The sequence below is a fragment of the Chelonoidis abingdonii genome, chromosome 4, assembly GCF_003597395.2.
Source record: "Chelonoidis abingdonii isolate Lonesome George chromosome 4, CheloAbing_2.0, whole genome shotgun sequence".
Taxonomy (NCBI): Eukaryota; Metazoa; Chordata; order Testudines; family Testudinidae; genus Chelonoidis; species Chelonoidis abingdonii.
Genome location: NC_133772.1, coordinates 80,046,607 through 80,068,028, shown reverse-complemented (window position 1 = coordinate 80,068,028; position 21,422 = coordinate 80,046,607). Strand labels below are relative to the sequence as shown.

Below are 21,422 nucleotides of genomic sequence, written 5' to 3'. Positions count from 1 at the left end.
CTTCCAATGATACATCTTATGCTTATGAGAAAATTCTGGCCAATTCATTCCCTATCTCCTTGTGACACTATTATATTTTTCTGTTACTGTACAGTACAGAGGGACACGAAGATGGTGCAGAGCTGGATTTTAGTGCCTTATTGAAAAAGAGGTGAGTGAAAATCTGCAGTCTCAGAGCAATAAACTAACCAGCTTTTGCAGAACAGCCCTGGAAGACATTAAACCTAAAGCCGGTTAAAGTTCCCCCAATTCATAATTCCCTTAACAAACCCTAAAGTTCATCTAGTATGGAGAAACTGGGACTGGTAGATTTGTGAACTCTCCACAGACAGCAATACTTCACCATTTCTTACTGCATCTCTAGACTGTGTCTTCACCAGAAAAAAGGTGTTTTTTACAACAGAGAGCGATAATTTGTAAAAAACACACCTCTTTTATTTGTGAAAATACAGATGTAGAGACTGGGACTGGAGTAGCTGTAACCTTTCTACAGCACCTTTGCTGGAAAAATGTAAGGAGTGGAACAGCTGCCTTTGGGATGTAGTGTTTGTCTGGAGCTTTCTGTTCTCCTGAGTTGTCACTGAGACTGGAGAGCTGGGGAAATCAAAAATCTGTTTATAATAAACAATTGTGACTTTTCCAATTCTGATTCTTCTTCTTGGCTTCCATGCCTCCCCTCCCCCATTTTATTTTATGACATCTCCTCTCTTTCTCATCCCTCACTTCCTTCCTCTGATCTGCCTACCTGTGTTTCACTCTTTTATCCTGCCATCTCAATCTGGACACACTGCTTCGGATTCTGTTGTCTAAGACAGAGAGTAAGATTTCTATTTCATCTCATTATAAAATGCATGAGACAGACTGAATAAAAGGTTCATGTGGTTTGAATAATGCATGAGACTCCCCTTCTCTCACATGTGGAACATGGCAAATTCCCTAAACCCCGACAACTTGGAGGAGGGTATCACCTACTGATTTCCAATCCAGAAATACTTTTAAACAATTAGTGCACAGTTGGAAGTAGTGAGGGGGGAGATTCAATCCATGTCCTCTCCTACACTTCTCTTATGTTTCAAGCACCTTTTTCTTTTAAAGGCACTTTTAAATTGGGTTCATTTTCCAGATTTTCTTAATAGTCCAAGGTTTCAGTTCTATATTCCTAACTCATTTGCACAGAAATTAGAGATGGAAAAGACTTCTTTGATCACAATTAGTCCATTCACCTAATTTAGAAGTCAGTGCAGGATTGTTCCCCACAAAAAATGGTTACTCACCTTCTCGTAACTGTTGTTCTGTGAGATGTGTTGTTCATGTCCATTCCAATCAGGTGTGTGTGGTATCTGTGCATGCCAGCTGCAAGATTTTTCTCTTAGCAGTCTCCACAGGGTTGGCCTGGGCGCCCCCTGGAGTTGCGCCTTCATGGCGCCCAATGTAGGGCCCGCCAACCCTCCACCCCCACAGTTCCTTCTTGCCAGCTGTACCAACAGAGGGGTAGGAGGGTGGGTATTGGAATGGACATGAACAACACATCTTGAATAGCAACAGTTATGAGAAGGTGAGTACCGTTTTTTTCTTCTTCGAGTGTTTATTCATGTCCATTCCAATCAGGTGACTCACAAGCCAAAGTTCAGGAGGTGGGGTCGGAGTCATCCACTGATTGGAGCACTGCTCTTCCAAAGGCTGTGTCATCTCTGGCCTGTTAAGTGATCGCGTAGTGTGTAGTGAAAGTGTGTATGGAGGACTACATTGCTACCCTGCAGATTTCCTGTGTGGGGACCTGTGCCAGGAATGCTGTCGTGGAGGTCTGAGCCCTGGTGGAGTGTGTGGTGATCAGTGGAGCGGGCACCTTCACCAAGCTGTAACACTCCTGAATGCATGGCGTGATCCATAACAAGATGCCTCCCTGTCTCATCGTAATGTCTTTCATTCTATTGGCTAGTGCCACGAATAACTGGACGGACTTTTGGAACAGCTTCGTTCTCTCGATATAGAAAGCTAGTGCCCTGCAGACATCCAATGAGTGAAGCCTCTGCTACCTACCGCTGGAATGCAGCTTAGGATAGAATACTAGGAGGAAGATGTCCTGGTTGATGTGAAACTGGGAGACAACCTTAGGGAGAAAAGCTGGGTGAGGTCTGCGCTGAACCTTATCCTTATGGAATACAGTGTGAGGGGGCTCTGATGCAAGAGCCCTGAGCTCCAACACCCTCCTAGCTGAGGTTATCACCACCAGAAACGCCACCTTATATGAGAGATAAAGCAGGGAGCATGTTGCCAGTGGCTCAAATGGTGGACCTGTAAGTCTGGAAAGGACTAGATTAAGGTCCCAAGCTGGGATAGGCTGTTGTACTTGCAGGTATAGTCTGTTGAGACCTTTAAGGAAACCATCGGTTTCGCAAAGACTGAGTCGCCGTCTGTGCCTGGATGGAAGGCGAAGATGGTGGCCAAGTGAACCCTTATCACTGACATGGACAGTGCCTGTTGCTTAAGATGGAGGAGCTAGTCCAGTATAAATGGCACTGAGGTGAGAGTCGGAGACTGATGGTGCTGCTCTGACCAGATGGAGAATCTCTTCCACTTGGCAAGATACGTCACCCTTGTGGAGGGCTTTCTACTGCCAAGGAGAACTTGCCTGACTTGATCAGAGCAGGACAGCTCCACCATGCTCAACTATGAAGCCTCCACGCTGTGAAGTGGAGCGACTTGTGGTTTGGATACCAGAGGCGGCCGTGATCCTGCATGATTAGGGCCAGGACAAGTGGTACGGTGACCGGAGTTGCCACAGACATTTCTAAGAGTGATGTATACCAGTGCTGGTGTGCCCAGACTGGAGCTATCAATATCACCATGCCTCAGTCCCTGTGGATCTTGAGGAGCACCTTGTGAATGAGAAGAACTAGTGGGAATGTGTAAAGTAGACGCCCCCCACCCATGGAAGAAGGAAGGCATCCGCGATGGGACCTGGGCTGCGATTCAGGAAGGAACCGAATAGCTGAGACTTCCTGTTGCATTGTGTGGCTAACAGGTCTATTTGGGGAAAAACCCAGTGCTGGAAGATTGAGCTCACTATGTCTGGTCAGGGGGAGCACTCGTGGCCGTGAAAAGACCGGCTGAGACTGTCCACCACCTCATTCTGTATCCCAGGGAGATATGATGCTTGCAGGTGTATTGAGTGCTCTACACAGAAGTCCCACAGCATGAGGGATTCATGGCACAGGGGAGAGGAACGTGCACTCCCATTTGTTGATATAAAACATTGCTGTGCTGTTGTCCATGAGGACTAATACACATCTCCCTGACATATGGGTTCTGAAAACCTGGCACATCAGGCACACCACTCTCAGTTCTCTGACACTGATAGGCAGAGTGAGGTCTGCCTGAGACCAGAGATCTTGTGTCCTGAGGTCTCCCAAATGTGCCCCCCCATCCCAGATCTGACACATTTGTCACTAAGGAGAGAGATGGCTGGGGGCTAGTGAAGGGGACTCCTGCACATACTACCTGTGTGTTGAGCCATCACAGGAGGGAGTCTACTATCAGCTGAGGCAGGGTTACGATGCTGTCAAAAGCATTCCGAGCTGGTTGATATACTGATGGTAACCATGACTGGAGTGAGCGAAGCCTGAGTCTGGCATGCTGTACTATGTAGATACAAGCGGCCACATGCCCCAGAAGTTTCAAGCAATTCCTTGCTGTAGTGGTGGGGAACTGCCTGAGGCCCCATATGATGTTGCCCAATGACTGAAATCTGGCTTCTGGGAGCTATGTCCTGGCTTAAGTCGAGTCTAGCACTGCCCCTATAAACTCTATCCTCTGCACCAGGGACAGTGTTGATTTGGCCTTGTTTAGAAAGAGACCCAGTTCATCGATCTTCCTTCTTATGAAGCCAACCTGCACTTCCACTTGAGATCTAGAGTGGCCTTTGATCAGCTAGTCGTTGATGTATGGGAACACCTGTACCTGCCACTTGCACAGGAATGCCGCAACGACTGCCATGAACTTGGTAAACACCTGAGGACCTACTGACAGATCGAATGGGGGGGACAATAAACTGATGGTGGCTGTTGTTCATCACAAACCTGAGGTATCTTCTGTGAGGTGGAATTATTGCTATGTGAAAGTACGCATCCTTCAAGTCGAGGGTGGCATACCAATGAGGAGATAATAATGGAGGCCAACGAGACCATGTGGAACCTGAGGTTCTTGATGAATTTGTTGAGTTCCCACAGGTCCAGGGTAGGCCTGAGGCCACCTTTGCCTTTTGGTATTAGGAAATACTGGGAGTAGAAGCCCTTACCCCTTTGCTCCTGAGGAACCTCTCCCACTGCCCCTACTGAGAGGAGTGAGTGCACTTCCTGCATGAGAAGTTGCTCGTGAGAGGGGTCCCTGAAGAGGGATTGGGAAGGGGGGTGGGAGGGCACAGAACTGGATGGAAAATCCCTTCTCTACAGTGTGGAGCACTCAGAATTCCGAGGTGATATGGGACCATACATGGTAGAAAGGGGACAGTTGGGACGAAAAGATAAGAATGATTGGATCCAGTTGCAGTACTTGTGTACTGTCCTTGACCGCAACTTCAAAAGGGTGGTCTGGGACCGGGCAGTGGCTTGGGCTAGGCTGATTCCTCGCCTGAGGAGGGGTGCCGCCTCCTTCTACCGCTCTTAGTCCTCCTACGAGGAGCGTCCTGGCAGTTCTGAGATTGGTAGAAGCTAGACAGAGGCTGTGGCCGGAAATACCTATATTGAGTGGCTGGTGTATGGAGCCCCAAAGATCTAAGGGTAGCCCTCAAGTCTTTTAGGCTATGGAGTCTTTTATCCGTCTTTTAGGAAAAAAAGGCCAAACCCTCGAACAGGAGGTTCTGGATTATTTGCTGGACCTCATGGGGCAGACCAGAGACCTGCAACCAGGAACCCCTCCTCATTACAACCCCCATTGCCATAGTATGTGAGGCTACATCTGCTGCATCCAATGCCGCCTATAGGGAAACTCGGGAAACCAGCTTTCTCTCCTCCACCAGTGCCAAGAACTCTGTATTTGGCCATCGCAGCGCAGGTGTTGCGTGCGTATCTGTTCACGATGGTCTGTTGATTTGCAATGTGGACCTATAGTCCCCCAGTGGAATAAACCTTCCTGCCAAAAAGGTCAAGTCTTTTTGCCTCCCTGTTCTTAGGAGAGGGTCCCTGGTAGCCCTGGCACTCTCACTGATTTGTGGCATCAATGACCAGAGAGTTGGTGGTTCAGTAGTTGTATAAATGTTCATATCCCTTAGAATAGACAAGGCACCACCTCTCTTTCCTCTTGGCTGTAGAGGCCAGAGATGCAGGGGTCTGCCGATATGAGAGGGTGACAGGATGTTGATGACAAGGTCAGATTCCTCCATGACTTCCTCCACCTGTATGCCCAGGTTCTGGGCAGCGCAAGTAAGAGCTGCTGGAGTACCCTGTTTTCCTCCAGAGCTGGGGCCATTGACATCCCTGCCACAGCTTCATCTGGGGAGGATGAGAAGGAGAAGCCTGGCAGCGGGCCCTGCTCACTCCCTTCAGCGCCCCATGGGCCTCGCACCACGTGGTATTCCGAAGCTTGTAGTGCCTAGGCTGCCGGGGTTGGAAATATTTGTGCCAAGGCAGGTGGTGCTGAAATTGTTGGCTCTGGTGGTGTCGATATCATCGACGCTGGTAGTACTGATGCTGTAGCCACAAGTGGTGCCACTGATGGGAGGGTCAGTGCCAGAGCTGCAGCGGACAACTACGGTGTTGGCAGCGCTTCTGTAGCGATGCCACTGCCGGTGGTGCCTGCAGGGGGATCAAGGATGGCAAAGACACTAACACTGACCTGGACCTTGGGCTGTGGTCCTGTCCCTGGCTCTGGTGATCAATGCAGTGGCCCTTTTGGAGACCCTGAGTATAAGACTGCCACTGTGGAGGCCACAGTGCCGGATGGGGTGGTGGTCACGGTGGGACCTGGACCTCCTGCCCTGGTCCTATCGGAGCGATAGAACTCAGACTTCGAGGTCTCTGGAGAGCAGTGCCGAGAGGTCGGGGACTGGTGCAGCTCCCCTGCATGGGTGAGCCATGGCAGGGAGAAGTATGCTGGGGATGAGGATCAGTGGGCCATCACTGCTGGTTTGCCCCTTGACTGAAACTGAGGCCATGTCATCACCGGCAACTTGTCTCTCCTCTGTGGGGAGGATGGCGCTGTGAGGCGTATAAGCTCCTTGGCTGCCTCGAATGCCTCCAGCATCAAGGGGAGCTGGAGGTGATAAACTTGGCGGTCCAGGGACTGTTGAGGATTCGGACTCAACTGAACCCCAGATGGGCCAGGAGTTAATGAGACCCTGGAGGGCTGGAGAGACGAAGTGGCCTGGCTCAAGAGGCTCTTCGATACCGCAGATCCCTTGGTCTTTAAGGGGGAGAGCGACCCCTATCCCGCTTTTTCTTCTTTTGTGACACTAGGGACTGAGAACGGTGCCACAACAAAGAGGGTTTTTTATGGGAGGAGCCATGGTGATTCTGAGAGACCTTAGGGTCCTTGCTCAGCACTAGCTCGCACACTGTTGGCACCAGAGCACTGCGGACTGTCGAGGAAGGGCTTGGCATGGGTTCTGTGTACCTGGGGTCGGAATGCGGCTGGAGTGCCGCTTCCATTAGCAGGATCTTAAGTCTTTGATACAAGTCTTAAAAGGTTCTAGAGCAAAAACCCTTTCAGATCCTGCACTTGTCCTTTCGGTGGCTCTCCCCGAGGCACCATAGACAAGAGGTCTATGCAGGTCACTCTTGAGCATAAACTTGCCACATCCTTGCAGAGTTTGGACCCTGGGGACCAGGGCATACCCCAGAACTGGGGAAAATGTTGTTGGGAGTTGGGGGAACCCCCAAGAGTCGCAACAACTATAACAAACTGTTTAACAATGAAGACTGAAGAGGACACTACCAAAAGCACCTGCAAAGCAAGAGCGACAGTTGATCCACCTAGCTATCACAGGCAGTAAGAAGGAACTGGGTATGTGTGGGGTCGGCAGGGTCCTGTATTGGGCGCCATGAAGGCACAACTCCAGGGGTGCCCAGGCCAACCCTATGGATGCTGCTAAGGGAAAAATCTTTCGGCTGATGTGCATGCAGCACACACACATCTGATTGGAATAGACATGAACAAGCACTTGAAGAATATATATTCCAAAGTTTTGTTCAATATACTCCTAAACATTCCAAGTGATGGAGTTTCCACCACTTTCCATAGGAAATTATTTCACAGTGTGGTAGATCTCACTATTATAAAATGTTCCCTTTCTTTACAACTAAAGTTTCCTTTGCTCATCTTCATGTCATTGCTACTAGATATATTCCTTAGGATCACCACGCGCTATTCCTCTCCTTCAATATTTAAAATCTTCAAATTATTATTGACAGATGTTCCTGAGTTGTTTTTTTTTTGCCAAGTTATATGTAGTTTATACTTTAAAGTTTTCCTCAATGAGCTATTTAACCAACTCTCTGTTCTTGATTCTAGCCTTAGTCTCTGCTCAGGTGTTTTGGCTCCATTTATAACAGAATGGAACTGTGTTTATGTAGATTGAGATCCAGTAGAAAGCAAGTAGCAAAACTCTTAGTAATACAGGATTGAACTTGCAGTCTTTAAATTTCTGCCTCATGGGCCTCATTTATTTTCAGATATACCACATACGACTGTGCCAACTAGATAGGGACTCTGCCCTCATAATGCCATCATAGACAGCACTCCTACATAGCTGGAGCCTGCTGGAAGAGGCTGGAACTACAGTAATTGAACTATCCAGAGCCATTACCTCTATACCAGTTGTTTCTCAACTGGTGGGTCATGATGACCTCCAGAGGGGTCAGATAAAGTAATCATGGAGGGAGCAAGACACTGAAAATGTTATTACAATTCTAAAGCAAAGACAATAAAAATTCCAGAGTAACTTTGGAGTGGCCAAAGCCTTCAGAGTTTGTGAGGTTAAATGCAGCAGTTTTGGTAGCAGTTGTATGGATTTTTAACTCTTATTTTAGAATAAATGAAGGGGGTCATAAGCATTTTTACTTCAAATAAGGTTTGCCAGTCTGGAAAGTTGAGAAACATTGCTCTGTACCATTCCCTCAAGTGAAACCAGCTGGGAGACGAGGGAAGTGCAGGAGTTAAAAACACCTCTAATGGAGCCTTCCTTCTGCTTTCATGGTCAATATTAGTGATCAGCAAGTAGACAAAAAAAAATTTTAAATTGAGAGTGATCAGCAAGTAGACACAATTTTTTTGTTAATTGAGAATAATCTCCAGTAATCTTCAGCAATAATCTCATGATTTTTGACCCTTTGGGTTAGTTACTTATCATTAATATTAAACTAAAAACTATGATTCAGGAAATGATGCTTTTAACTATCACTGCATTTTTACACCGCATGAATGACTCCTGAAAGGCACCAAGCCTCTTTATGGGGTGAATATGTGCTCCTTTGAAAATATAACTAGAGAAACAAACGTGTTGAACTCTCAAGTGCTGCAGGGAGGCAGAATGCAGGACTGACACCTCTGCCATCATCTTCTACTTTTGTTCCACCTTACCCATCATCAAATGCTACTCTTCCCAGATGGTGCACATGTTCACTGTTGTGGAGAAGACTTCATTTAATATTGTGCAGGAGTTTTATTTTCTGACCACTGTAATTTAATTAGCTGGTGTTGACATACAGGCATGGGGAAGGGGAAGGGAACAGTTTTCACAGTACTATTAAACAGGATAGTGAAGAGACCTTGAAAGAGATGACAGCTGACAGGGTCCAAGCAATCCAGGGTAACAGGATAGGAAAGAACCATCTCTGGGATATACAAAACTATTTTTAACATCCTCACACGCTTAAAAAAATATCAGCTGCCTGTACTGTTCACAACAGGTTCACTGAGCTTCATCTTAATGTCCTCAAGTGCAGAGTCAACCTATGAGATGAACCCTGCAGCTAAGACCCTCAACATCAGGGAGAATTACTTTAGGGCATAAGAAACCTAAGGAGCCCAAAGTCATCACATTAAGAGCACTCCCCTCCCTGAAATACTTAGCCTGGGAGGGTGTTACTCCAGCTGGGTGGGAGAGGTCAGTCTATTTCTGTGAATACTACAAATCCTTACTGGAACTAAGAGAATGTTTTAATAAAATTAAAGTGGTGACAGGGAGCATTAGAAATGGGGAAACATGAAGCCCAGAACTTACTGGAGGAGACAGGGACATTAATTCTGACAGGTTAGAAGCAGGAAATTCCTGCTTCTAAGTGCTCAATTCTACACTATTTAAATGATGATTCTTGGCTGTAAAATATCTTTTTTATTATGCAGTGGCAATTTACAAGCCAGTCCATGCTCTGGAAAGCTAGAAAACACTTGGTATTTACAAACAAGGCTGAGACTGCACTTTGGGGAACATTCAGGTCTCCTGCATTTTTGTTCACATAAACATGGGTTTAGGGTGGGCTTGACACAGTTAGGGATTCTTGAAGCATGATTTTTATTCAGTTAAATATTTTGATTGTATATACAATCCCAAATACTTAAAGATAAGTCTTGCAGGACCCACAGCAAGATCTCATTAGTCCTTACAAGTGCTCTGGAAGTTTTGTTTCAGTAATTATTTGTGCAACATCATTTTACATGGCCAGGTACAAAACAGAGAGGGAGACAATTGGCCAGATTCTCTGCTTGTGTAAATAGGTGCAGCGCCATTGACCTCAAGGGGAGTTTTGACCAGTTATGCTAGCAGAAAATTTGGTCAATAGCCTTTGCCCCAAAGATTTTTAAAATGAGTTATAATTTAAGAAAGCACCTCTACCAACTTCCCATAGGCATGAAGTCCAGTCCATAGGTGATGATATGGTTTACATGAATGAGGCAATATTACAAAATAAATATATATAGCTTGACTACACAATGACTAAGGTGGATAAAATAATTCTCTATAATTATAGAGGGATATAAACACCAGGAATGGAGAGGAGTTGTTTCAGGTGCTCCAACCGAGTATAACTGGAAATAATGGAATGAAACTGAGCAATGGAAAATTTAAGTTGAATATTAGAGAAATTATCTTGACAGTGAGATGTATTTGGTTGGGGAACAATCTCCAAAGTGGAAGACTTATTTGCATTTAAAAATAACCTAGACAAAGTATGAACAATCCTAACAAACTTTCAGGAGGACAGTGCATACATGTTAGCTGGAGAGAGAAACTAGATTTGACCTAATAGGGACTTTTTACATTCTAGGATTCTTTACTTATTTTTGAGTCAATGTTTCCTCAACAGAGCATAATTGCTCCAATGCAGACCTCACATTTATAACTAGGAAACGTATTTAGACAGTATTATAAATGTTGCTTGTTCACATTATCAAGAGCAAGCTAGCCCAGAGTGCTTGGTATGTTGAAAGATCTTAAACTATCTGGTAAATGGCCTGTTCTTTTGGTTGGTAAGGCACAATTTTTAATTGTGCATTGCTAGGCAAAATACAAATCATTTACCAGACACAAAGAAACCAGTGGGGATATGTAGTGGGGAGGGAGCTGGCTGAGTTTCGGGAGGATGTAGATATGCGCTACTGAGCAAACACTTCCACTGTGGCCTGTATTTGTAACAGAATACTGGCCTGAGATCCAACCAGTCAATCCCAGTAATAGAGAGTGTTAAACCATCTTAAAGAATAATTCTCTGAAGTATAAGACTTTACATGCCACGTTTCAGCTCAGAATAACTGAAGTGCACATTCCAAGCTGGATTTATGGATACTGGAAACCATGACACTTGATTGCGGCCAGGGCCGGCTTTAGCCATTTTGCCGCCCCAAGCATGGCGGCACGCCATGGGGAGCGCTCTGCCACTCGCCGGTCCCGCGGCTCCAGTGGACCTCCCGCAGGCATCCCTGCGGATGCTCCACTGGAGCCGTAGGACCAGCGGACCCTCCGCAGGCATGCCTGTGGGAGGTCCACCAGAGCCGCCTGCCGCCCTCCCAACAACCGACAGAGCGCCCCCTGCGTCATGCCGCCCCAAGCACGCACTTGGCGCGCTGGGGCCTGGAGCCGGCCCTGATTGCGGCCCTATAATAATAGTAGAAATCCTGTTACAAACACCTTCCTAAGAAAAATATTAGAATTGCCTCGTTAAATCTGCTGCCAAGACTAAACCCCACGAACCCTCCATACTCCTTTCATGCAGTGACATTCCTCACAGAGATTAATGGAAGATCTTCCTTCTCTGTAGGCATTCACAGTATATCATATACAGGAAAACAAAACTAAAGAGACCTCTAAGTTTCCCTTCACTGCCTGCTATGTAGCTTGTGTGTGATTGGGGGGTGGGGGTTCGGATTCATTACTGAACACAGCCTTATTACATGCATACATTCTGCTGCACTGAAATCTGCTTGATCCTGGTGATATCAGAAATGAGCTCCACCTACAAGGAGTTCTAAGACGTCCAGATTTTCCCTCCAGGATTCTGGAGCCTGTATGTCTTGTCATACCTCCCTCATCCTTCAGAGGAATTCACCCTACCTGTCTTTTGTGAGAAATCCATTGAAAGAAGTCAGGCAGAATATCCTCATTCCAAAAATGGACTATGACATAAACAGCCTTACTTTGCCCTATGAGGCCATCTACCAGTAGCATGAATAAACTGTGGTGTTTACATCTGCAATACAGACTGCAAGATGGAACTCTACAGAATTTGGGAACGAGGCTGAGTTCACTAGAAAAATGCATTTCTTCTTGAGTATATTTCAGTGCAATATATCCATCTCTCTGCTGCTGAAATGCAGGCCTTTTTCTGCTAATGGTAGAGATGATGATGGCTCTGTTGTATTAACATATGTTGCCCTCTTTCCTGCCCATGGGGATGCTGCATGCTTTTCCAAATGCTTCTCTGCATCGCTCTCGAGTCCAGCAGCTTCTTGCGCTCAGTAAATCGGTAAGTTTTTATTCAATCTTCAAATAATATATACTATGACAGGAGCATAATGTTTTTCACACAGCAGGTCAGCCTGCTTCTCATTTGGGTCCTACTGTACCACAAGTTAACTCTCCCATAATCACCAGCACTTTGGGCAATTCATAAGTTGAGTGGCCCATTGTAAATAGTGTTTTGCTAGCCAGAACTTGCCAATCTAAGTGTCTTTCAATTCTAAGAACTGATTATAGACAACCCTTCCCATCACAAAACCGATCTTCCCTTTTAAAGATGAACCACGCCTCACTTTGATAAAAAGCGGGAATCCTATGAGATAAGAGGTGAGTCCTTATCTTATAGACATGAGCTTGGGTCTCAGAAGATCTGGGCTCATTTTCTGGGCTCTGCCACAGATTTCATGAGTGATCTTAGGAAACTCATCTCTGTGCCTCAGTTCCCCATTTTTAAAATGGGGATAATACTTTGTCTTGCCTAGATAGACTATAAGCTCTTCAGCCCAGGAACTGTTTCTTAATATGCATATGTACAACATCTACCATACTTAGGCCCTGCTTTTGTTTACGGTCTCAGGCATTTTTGTAATAATAAAGCTAGACTGCTGACATCTAATGCAGGAATGGCTTCCCTTAAGCAATGCATAGGTTGCCAAGCTTATGGCTTTTTTTTGAAGTGTGTCATTCTAATGTTCTACTCCCCCCTGGCAAAAGTGAACCAAAAACTGAATCACAACCTGATGTTGATGTCTGGGACATCCTGCGGAGAGCTCCTCCTTCTGAGTATGAGAAAATTGCTTTCCAGTATGGTATCACAGACCTACGGGGGATGCTGAAACGCCTCAAACGCATAAAAAAGGAAGAGAAGAAAAGTACAGGTTGGAGAGCTGTATTTCTTCCTAAAATATCTGTTCTTATCTTACTGGTCATGGGTGTTTCCAATATTAGCATTAGTTGATACAGGTGAATGGGGGAGAGGGACATGATTTAATTAGTTCTTCCAACTTTTCCTATGGTCTTTTATATTTGAGATGCCTGTTCCCAAAGAGAAGACCTTCACCAAGTCTTCTGAACTACTTCACTATGACTCTTGGAGATTACATACCTTTCTCATTTTGCTAGATTTCCCCCAGTATTATGATAACACTCTCTTCTGTGCCTTAGCCAGCAGTGGTTCCTTTAAACAGGAGTGGTCAATTTTATTTTCCTCAGAAAACAAGAACTTCTCAGCTACACCCCAGACACCATGATTTATGTGATTTATTGGGTCTTGTTTAGACTAACATTTTAAAAGTCTAGTGTAGACAAGGCACACTGCCTTTAATACATTATCAAGGGAAACCCTAGTGAGACATTTAGGCTTTAACTCAACATATGCTAAATTGGTTAAAGCAGCAGAGAATCCTGTGGCACCTTATAGAGTAATAGACGTTTTGGAGCATGAGCTTTCGTGGGTGAATACCCAAATTCACCCACAAAAGCTCATGCTCCAAAACGTCTGTTAGTCTATAAGGTGCCACAGGATTCTCTGCTGCTTTTACAGATCCAGACTAACATGGCTACCCCTCTGATACTTAAATTGGTTAAATTACTCACTGCCTTATCTATACTAGATTTAGAACATGCCAATTAGCATGTTAGCTAACATCATCCTAGTCTAGATCAGGCCACAGAATCATAGAAAAGGATGGAGGGTGAAGCATAAGGCATTTGGGAAAGAAAGGCAGAAGAGGGTGATGGCAGATATGGAAAAAACAAAGCAAGGATTACGAAGATAAACCAATAGGAAAGGTGATAAAAACCTCCTTTCCTTTCCTGACTTCCTTTCCTCTAGATTAGGCTGCAAAGAAAGGAAACCTGGCAAAGAAAAAATATTAAGATCTCCTTTTTGTAATGGTTCTTCATCTTAGCATTCCTTCAGAAACTGGATCCTGCTTACCAAGTGGACAAAGGACAGAAGATCAAGTTAATGGTTGAACTTGCCAAGCCAGATGCTGAAGCGAAATGGCTGAAGAATGGACAGGAGATCCAAGTGAGCGGCAGGTAAATTAGAAGAGAGACTGGGAAATCCAGCCTGGAGAGTGTTACAGCCTTGAACAATTGTAGATACTGAGCCATCTTCAGGAAGGGGAAGACAAGAAAGAAAGAAAGGGGGATATCAGAAGGGAAAGAGAAAGATGGAGGAAGACTATGGGTGTCATTGTGGGTGCAGTGCTAGTTAACATGTGAAATGATATTCAGTTTACAGTTCTCATCATTGTTTCTTTTTTCTCCCTCCCCCTATGCTCACTCTCTGCACATGGAATTGAACACTGCCATCTGCCCACTTAGCAAGTAAGTCCTCAGGTTATATCTTGCTGTTTCTGAATGTATTTAAGATCCAGTGAGGTTGTCCTTCTTGTGACATGGGACCTATTTAGATGTAACAGGACATCAGCTACAGCTGAAGTGACTTTGTGCTGAAGTTCTGTTGAGACATAAGTGGGGGCTAATCAGGCTTATAGCAATCAACAGCAGCTCAATCATGCCGCTTCATTCTTCGGTGGCAATTCGGCAGTGGGTCCTTCACTTCCTCTCTTCCTCTTCGGTGGCACTTCAGCGGCAGCTCAAAGAGGAAGAAAGGACTGAGGGACCCACTGCCAAGTTCCTGCCGAAGACCCGGAGGTGCCGTCCCAATACCAGACGGAGTGCTGCCCCTTTGTATTGGCTGCCCCGAGCACCTGCTTCCTTCGCTGGTGCCTGGAGACAGTCCTGTCATGAGCTGCTCCCCTGCCTTTTAATTACTCCTCCAAGTGGTGTATTTGCTACAGATGGGGTAGGGTGGGGCTGTCTGAGCTCAGAATGGTTCCTTAACCCCTTGCTGCTCAGTGTGAGGTTTGTATACCCCATCACACCTTGCTTAACTATCTCTTGGTGGTGTAAATATTTCTCTGTGTCCCCCCTATCTCTCACTAGCATTCTAGAAGTGGATAACACTCAGTCTTCCTCTCTCCTTTGTCAGGACAGGGTGGCTGGGCCAAAGTCCTTCCCACTCCTCTTCCCCGGGTCTTCCCTTCTTTCTCGCATGCACCAGAACAGGGTGGCTAGCTCTAAGGTACAGCCTTGGTGAGAATTACACTTAGATTCTGTTTGCGTTTCTTCAGATATATTTTTGAGGCTGTTGGGAATAAGAGGATCCTGACTATCAATCACTGCTCCCTAGCTGACGATGCAGCATATCAGTGTGTGGTTGATGAGGAGAAAAGCTTTACAGAACTATTTGTAAAAGGTGAGTAACTGCCAGAAAGAGAAGAAGATCCACTCTAATACTGTTTATTGTTATATCCTGCTTCTCTACTCTGAGACTAGTCAATCTCACACTAAAGGACATTCTTAACAACAGAAGCAGTCTATTATTTACTGAACAACAAGGCATTTTTCTTCACAGTTAAATGAAGATAAATAATCTGTGCAGCAGAAAGTTACAAGCTAATGTAACACCTGAATACATCATAAAAGGGAGACAAAACAAACTTTATGACATATCAGATATTAGGCTATTTTTGCAAAGTATTGTGCTCAGTTTTGGTCATAGTGGGTTAGGATCAGATGCACACTATGCCCTTTTCTGTCTGGAACTGTTTCTGCATTGACATTAATTCAGGCTTTTAAAAATAAAATTACAGTCCCAACCCCTTCTCCAGCCTACCTGCAAAAATGATCAACAATGAAATAGTCAATGCTCACACTGCAAGTGTTATCTTTAGACTTTAGTGTTAACACCCCATGAAATTGGGGGGGAGAGGGGGCAGGTTACACTTGGTTCACATTTAGAAGACTGTATTTGCAACAAAGAGGACTAGAAATTTACAAATAAAGCTTAGCTTGTGTATAAGCTAAATATGTTACACAGACTGCACACATATGTCAAATGGGCCAGGTTTTTAACATCTCTGAATTAGGGTTATTCAGAGTATAAATGAGAAATGATTAATCCCTCATTTTTACTCTGTCTCATAATGTAAGAACAGAGGAGTCACTAGATAAAATTAATGGTGTGAACTGGCATAGGAAATTGTATGCTGCCATATGATGTGCATTGGTGGGTACTTTGGAATGGATTGGATTAGTTCACTGATCCCCAGTTACTGTAGAATGAAAAATGTCTTACCTCAGATCCTGTCCCTTTCCCCACTGAGATGCAAATGAAGTTACAGGGATCTAAGTACTCTTTATGGTCTATTATCCAGACCCTATTTAAAACAGACTTGTTCATTTCCAGAGCCTCCAATCCTGATCAGCCACCCATTGGAGGACCAGGTGGTGATGGTTGGAGAGAGAGTGGAGTTTGAGTGTGAAGTGTCTGAGGAAGGGGCCACTGTGAAATGGTAAGGGGAACATAAGAAAAAAACAAACCACCTGGTGCACACTCCTCTGTGGGGCACTCTAGGGCTGATACCATTAGTGTGGTTACATTGTCAAGGTCTCTAAAACAAAGAAATTCTATTAAATTAGCTAACGGGGTTCTCAAGATGAGCGGCTGGGGCCTGTCCCTGAAGCAGTGAGAAGGACAGGGTGGAACCCCACAAATGCATGCCTTCAAGGCGAGAAAGAGAGGAACTGAGAATACCCCATCTGCCCACCTAACAGGGCAAGGAGAAAGAGAGGGTAAGAACAGATCATAAAGTGATAAAAAAAACAGACGTAAGGAATACTTTATGATGTGTCCAGAATTTCTCGCTCTATAATTCTAGCTTTCTATCGATATGCTTGTTTTGGAGTTTTCTATAGTGCCCATTACGTTAGGGTCTTAAGTGTTGCACAGGTTCATTAGATCTGCATGACAAGATTCTAATGGACTTAATGGCATCTTCTGCTCTTCTTGTTAGATGGGTTCAGAAGCACTATTGCCCATAGGCACCAACTCCGTGGATGCTCTGGGGCTGGAGCACTCATGAAAAAAAATTGGTGGGTGCTCAGCACCCACAGGCACCTCCCCGTGGCCCCGCCCAACCCCCTACTTCAGCTTACCTCAGCCTCCTCCCCTGTGCCGGCCGCCGTGTCCTGCTTCTCCCTCCCAGCGCTTGCTCCGTGACACAGCTGATTCGTGGGGGAGGGAGGGAGGAGGGGGAACTTGGCGTGCTGGGGGAAGAGGTGGGGCCAGAGCAGGGATTTGGGGAAGGGATCAATAGGGGCAGGGAGGGGGTGGGGACTTTGGGGATGGGGTTGAAATCGGGGTGAGGTCAGGGGCAGGGATGGGATGGGTTGGAGTCAGGGCAGGGCCGGGGCAGGGAAAGGGGTGGGGGGTGCAGGCACCCACCAGCACCCAGAAAGTTGGCGCCTATGGTATTGCCAGTGGTTGGAGGTTTTCTCCCTACACAGAGCAAAAGGAAGCACAATGCCTTTGAGGGCTCTATAACAAGCATTAAGAAGTGGCTTCTACATTTCCTTTTGGGATGTGTAAGCATATAACCCCCAGCACCAGCCCTAGGTAGCCAGCTAGTGCAGAAGGGGGCTAAGTCCCCATTTCATATCTATGTCCTCTCTGGATTGTCTGTGGCACCCAAATGCTCACAGAGCACAAGACCTGGGATGTTCGCATCTGCACAGATGTGTAGCACAGGGATACAGATTCTGGCCCTTAGAAACCATTACTGGTGGTTGATTCTGAGTCTAACTCAAACTAGGGCAGACTAGAAAAAGTGGCATAACACCATATTTAGGGAATGTGTCAGGAACCCTCAGAGAAGTAGTAACAGCTCACAGTGTCATGGACAGGAACTCTCAGGGGAGCAAGGAGTGGTCTCCAAGGCAAAGGAAAGTACCTTCAAGGAAGCAGATACTGTCAAAAGGGGAAGGGACTCTCAAGGGAGAAGTCAGCATTCCTCAGGACAAAAGCCTTTCCTCTCCTCTCCTCCTCCTTGTTGTTGTCATCTTCCCTCTGAATAACTCTTCCCAATCAGCCTTCCTCTTTGATTTTGACTCCTGGCACTCTTTCTCTCTTCATAATCTCCCCCACTCATCCTTGGAGACTTCTTCTTCCATGTTGACGACTCATCCAACTCCTTAGCTTCACATTTCATCAGCCTCCTATCTTCATTTGACCTGCAGCCCTGGTTCAATTCTCCCACTCACCAGAAAGACCATTCACTTGACTTGGTCTTCACCAAGCACTACTCTCTCTCTGATCTCTCTGTTGCTGAGTTCCTTCACTCTGGCCATCACCTGGTCTCTTTCATCCTCACCCAGCAGCCCCCCCATCTCACATCCTGTGACTCGGCCTTTCCGTGACTTCCAATTGATCAGAACTGATGACTTCTCATCTGCTCAGCCCTCTCCTCCCTGTCCTCTCTTCCATCAATTTGGTTATTGATTCTCTCCATGCATTGCTCTTCTCCACCCTGGAGTCTTTAGTCCTTCTCTCCCATTACAAGAGATCCACCCTACCAAACCCAGCACTGGCTCACCCTCAACATTCCTTTCCTCCCATCCTGCTCTAGCACTGCAGAGCAACTCTGGTGGAAAACCTGTGATCAGGCTGACTTCCTCCATTAGAAATTCATTCTCTTCTTCAATTCTAACATCTTCAAAGCTAAACGCTACTTCTCCAACTTAACTGACTCTTGCCTACAATCCCAGATGCCTTTTCACCATCTTTGACTCACTCCTCAAACTCTCCCCTTTTCCTGTTTCCACTTCTCTCTCTGCACAGAAAATTGACAAAATATGTGACCTTCCTCTTTCTCTCATCTCACCTTCCCTTCCTCCTTTCCTCCCCTACAACTCTCTCCTTCTTCTCTCCATTTACAAATGCAGAAATTTCTCATCTGCTCTCCTCCTCTAACCCATTCCTCTGGCCCAGTAACCCCATCCCATTTCTTGCTCTCTCCCAGGTGCTCACTCTCATCCCCTACCTTACTCTTCTCCTTAACCTCCCACTCTATTCTGGCTCTTCCCCCTCACCATACAAACATGATTTATTCTCTCCAATCTTAAAATAACCCACCCTTGTCCCCCCTTTCCTCTTCAATTATTGCCCCATCTCCCTTTTCTCTTTTCTCTTAAAGCTCACTGAACATGCTATTTACAATTGCTTTCCAGAATGCCTCTCCTCCAATTCTGTCCTAGACCCTCTCCTATCTGGCAACCCTTCCACTCAACTGAAAATGATCTCACAGAAGTGTCTAATGACCTCTTCCAAAGCCAAAAGTCAGAACTAATACCCCATCCACATCCATTTTGAGCTGTCAGCTGCTTTGACACTGTCACCCATGCTGTTCTTGAAATCTTGTCCCCTCCCTTGGCTTCTGTGACACTGTCCTCTTGTGGTTCTCCTCCTAGCTCTCTAACTGCTCCTTCAGCGTGTCCTTCAGAAGATCCTCTTCATCTCCCCCCACTTCTAACTTTTTGTGGGGGTTCCTCAGGGCTCTGGCCTTGGTCCCTTTCTTTTCTCCCTATACATTTTATTTCTGAGTAGCCTCATCTACAAACCCAAATTCAACTGCCATCTGTATACAGATGATTCTCAAATATACCACTCTACTCCAGACCCGTCTCCTTCTGTTCAAAATAAAATCTCAGCCTGTCTCTCTGATATCTCCTCATGGCTCTCTAGCCATCAGCTGAAGCTCAACATGGCTATAACAGAGAGTCTAACCCTTCTCCCTGCATCCTCCCCGCAACCTCTTTTATCAATTACTCCAAACTGGGGGTGTGATACCTAGCTTGACGAGACATATTCACACTACTGCTGATTGTAATAGCACACTAAAAATAGAATGTAGCTGCGGCAGTGCAAATGGCTAGCTGCCTCACGTGTGCACCCATCAAGAGATGCAAGGTATGTACTTGGCATGGCTAGCCCCTCCTGCAGCCACATGCACTTTCGCAGCTAGATTCTATTTTGAGCGCAATAGCTTGATCAGAGCTAGCACAAGCATGTCTTCTCAAGCCAGGAATCACACTGCCAACTCGAAGTGAACACATATCTACGGTGGACAACACCAGCATCTGACCTGTCATTCAGGCCCATAACCTGAATGTCATCTTTGACTCAGACCCTCTTTAGGTCATCACAACCAGTCTATATCTTTTGATTATTCTTTCTGATTAAGATATCTAAGATACCACCTTCCCTGTCCATCCACCCAGCTAAAACTCTCAGCCAGGTTCTCATCATTTTGTGTCTGCAACAGCCTTTTCTCTGGGCTTGACAAATGCAATCTTATCCTGAACATATCCATTCCAAGTGCTGTTGCAAAGATCATTCTCCTAGCCCGTAACTTTGATGACATCACCCCTCTCTTTGAATCCGTCCACTGGGTTCTTCGCTATGGTATCAAACGTACTTTACTTGTCTTCACTTTCATAGCCTTTTAAGAGCTATCCTCACTCTACCTCTCATCTCTCATTCAGTACTGAAAGGTTGATGCCCACCTCTGATTGGCCCATGAAGCCAGGCTTCCTTGCCCACTGTTAAACTTTCAAACAAGTACCTTTGTGCTTCTCCCATGCTGCCTCTCACACTCGGGAGAAGCTCCCCATAATATCAGCAAATCTAATTTGTTATCTTCCTTGAAGTCTTTCCTCAAAACTCTCCTCTGCTGTGAAGCCTACAAAAAAAACTTGACAACTGTTAGGCTGCTGATGTGCTGAGACAACTGCTAATAATGCTGACCAGCACTGTCTCATTGTTTCCTTCTACTCCCCGTCCATATGTCTGCATCCCTCTGTTGTCTCTTGTCTTATACTTAGATCATACACTCTTTAAGACAGGGACTTCCTTTTTGTTCTGTGTTTGTACACCTAGCACAATGGGGTCCTGGTCTATGACTGGGGCTCCTGTGTGTTGGAATAATACAAATAAATAATAATGCACCTATTCTCTTGATCATGCAGAGTCAGTCATTATGCAAATTAGGTTTGTGAGACTGAGATGAGGGGCATTCCATCCAGGGAGCCCAGCATGTTCAGCATTTTGGTTTATAGGAAACTGGATGCTAATCATGCTTGAGGAAGACACTGGGCAATTCTGACATACCAGTTCTTACATGTTGTCCTCAGTTTCTTTTTCAGATGGAATCCTCTCATGCTTGTTAACAGCTGCAGGCACAAGGCTGTCAGCATTTTTCACAATGCCCATGTCATTCCTGGAGAGTGCTATCTTCCATCTACCCTCTCCAAGGAAGGAACTGAGAATTTAAATAGACCTCCACCCCACAGCTGGCTACAGTGTATGCATTACTCTGTCAAAAATACATGCAAGTGCACACACATTGTTGTCCAGTGTCCACTTACAGATGACAAGGCATGGGGGGCACTGATCTCTGTCCCTCCCGGAATACCATGCAATTGCTACTCTCTGATCCTGTGCTTCAGAACCACTCCCCAAAACAGATCCACCACACAGACTTGATATCTGTGGAATGTGCATTTTATCAGAGAAGGGCAAAAGTGCAGCTGTCTTTGCCTAATAGGGAGTAAGCAGTCAGAT

At 45.7% G+C, this 21,422-nt stretch overlaps 1 protein-coding gene across 1 annotated transcript in view; it reads left to right on the top strand.

The window, feature by feature from the left end:
* MYBPC3 (myosin binding protein C3) overlaps positions 1 to 21,422 on the top strand; it is a 127,681-nt gene that overhangs the window by 34,850 nt on the left and 71,409 nt on the right. Inside the window, exons 9-15 of the mRNA XM_075065346.1 lie at positions 95 to 151; positions 11,934 to 11,957; positions 12,665 to 12,828; positions 13,861 to 13,993; positions 14,282 to 14,284; positions 15,094 to 15,218; positions 16,212 to 16,317. Coding sequence (XP_074921447.1) covers positions 95 to 151; positions 11,934 to 11,957; positions 12,665 to 12,828; positions 13,861 to 13,993; positions 14,282 to 14,284; positions 15,094 to 15,218; positions 16,212 to 16,317 — 612 coding nt within the window. The remainder of the gene's footprint in view (positions 1 to 94; positions 152 to 11,933; positions 11,958 to 12,664; positions 12,829 to 13,860; positions 13,994 to 14,281; positions 14,285 to 15,093; positions 15,219 to 16,211; positions 16,318 to 21,422) is intronic.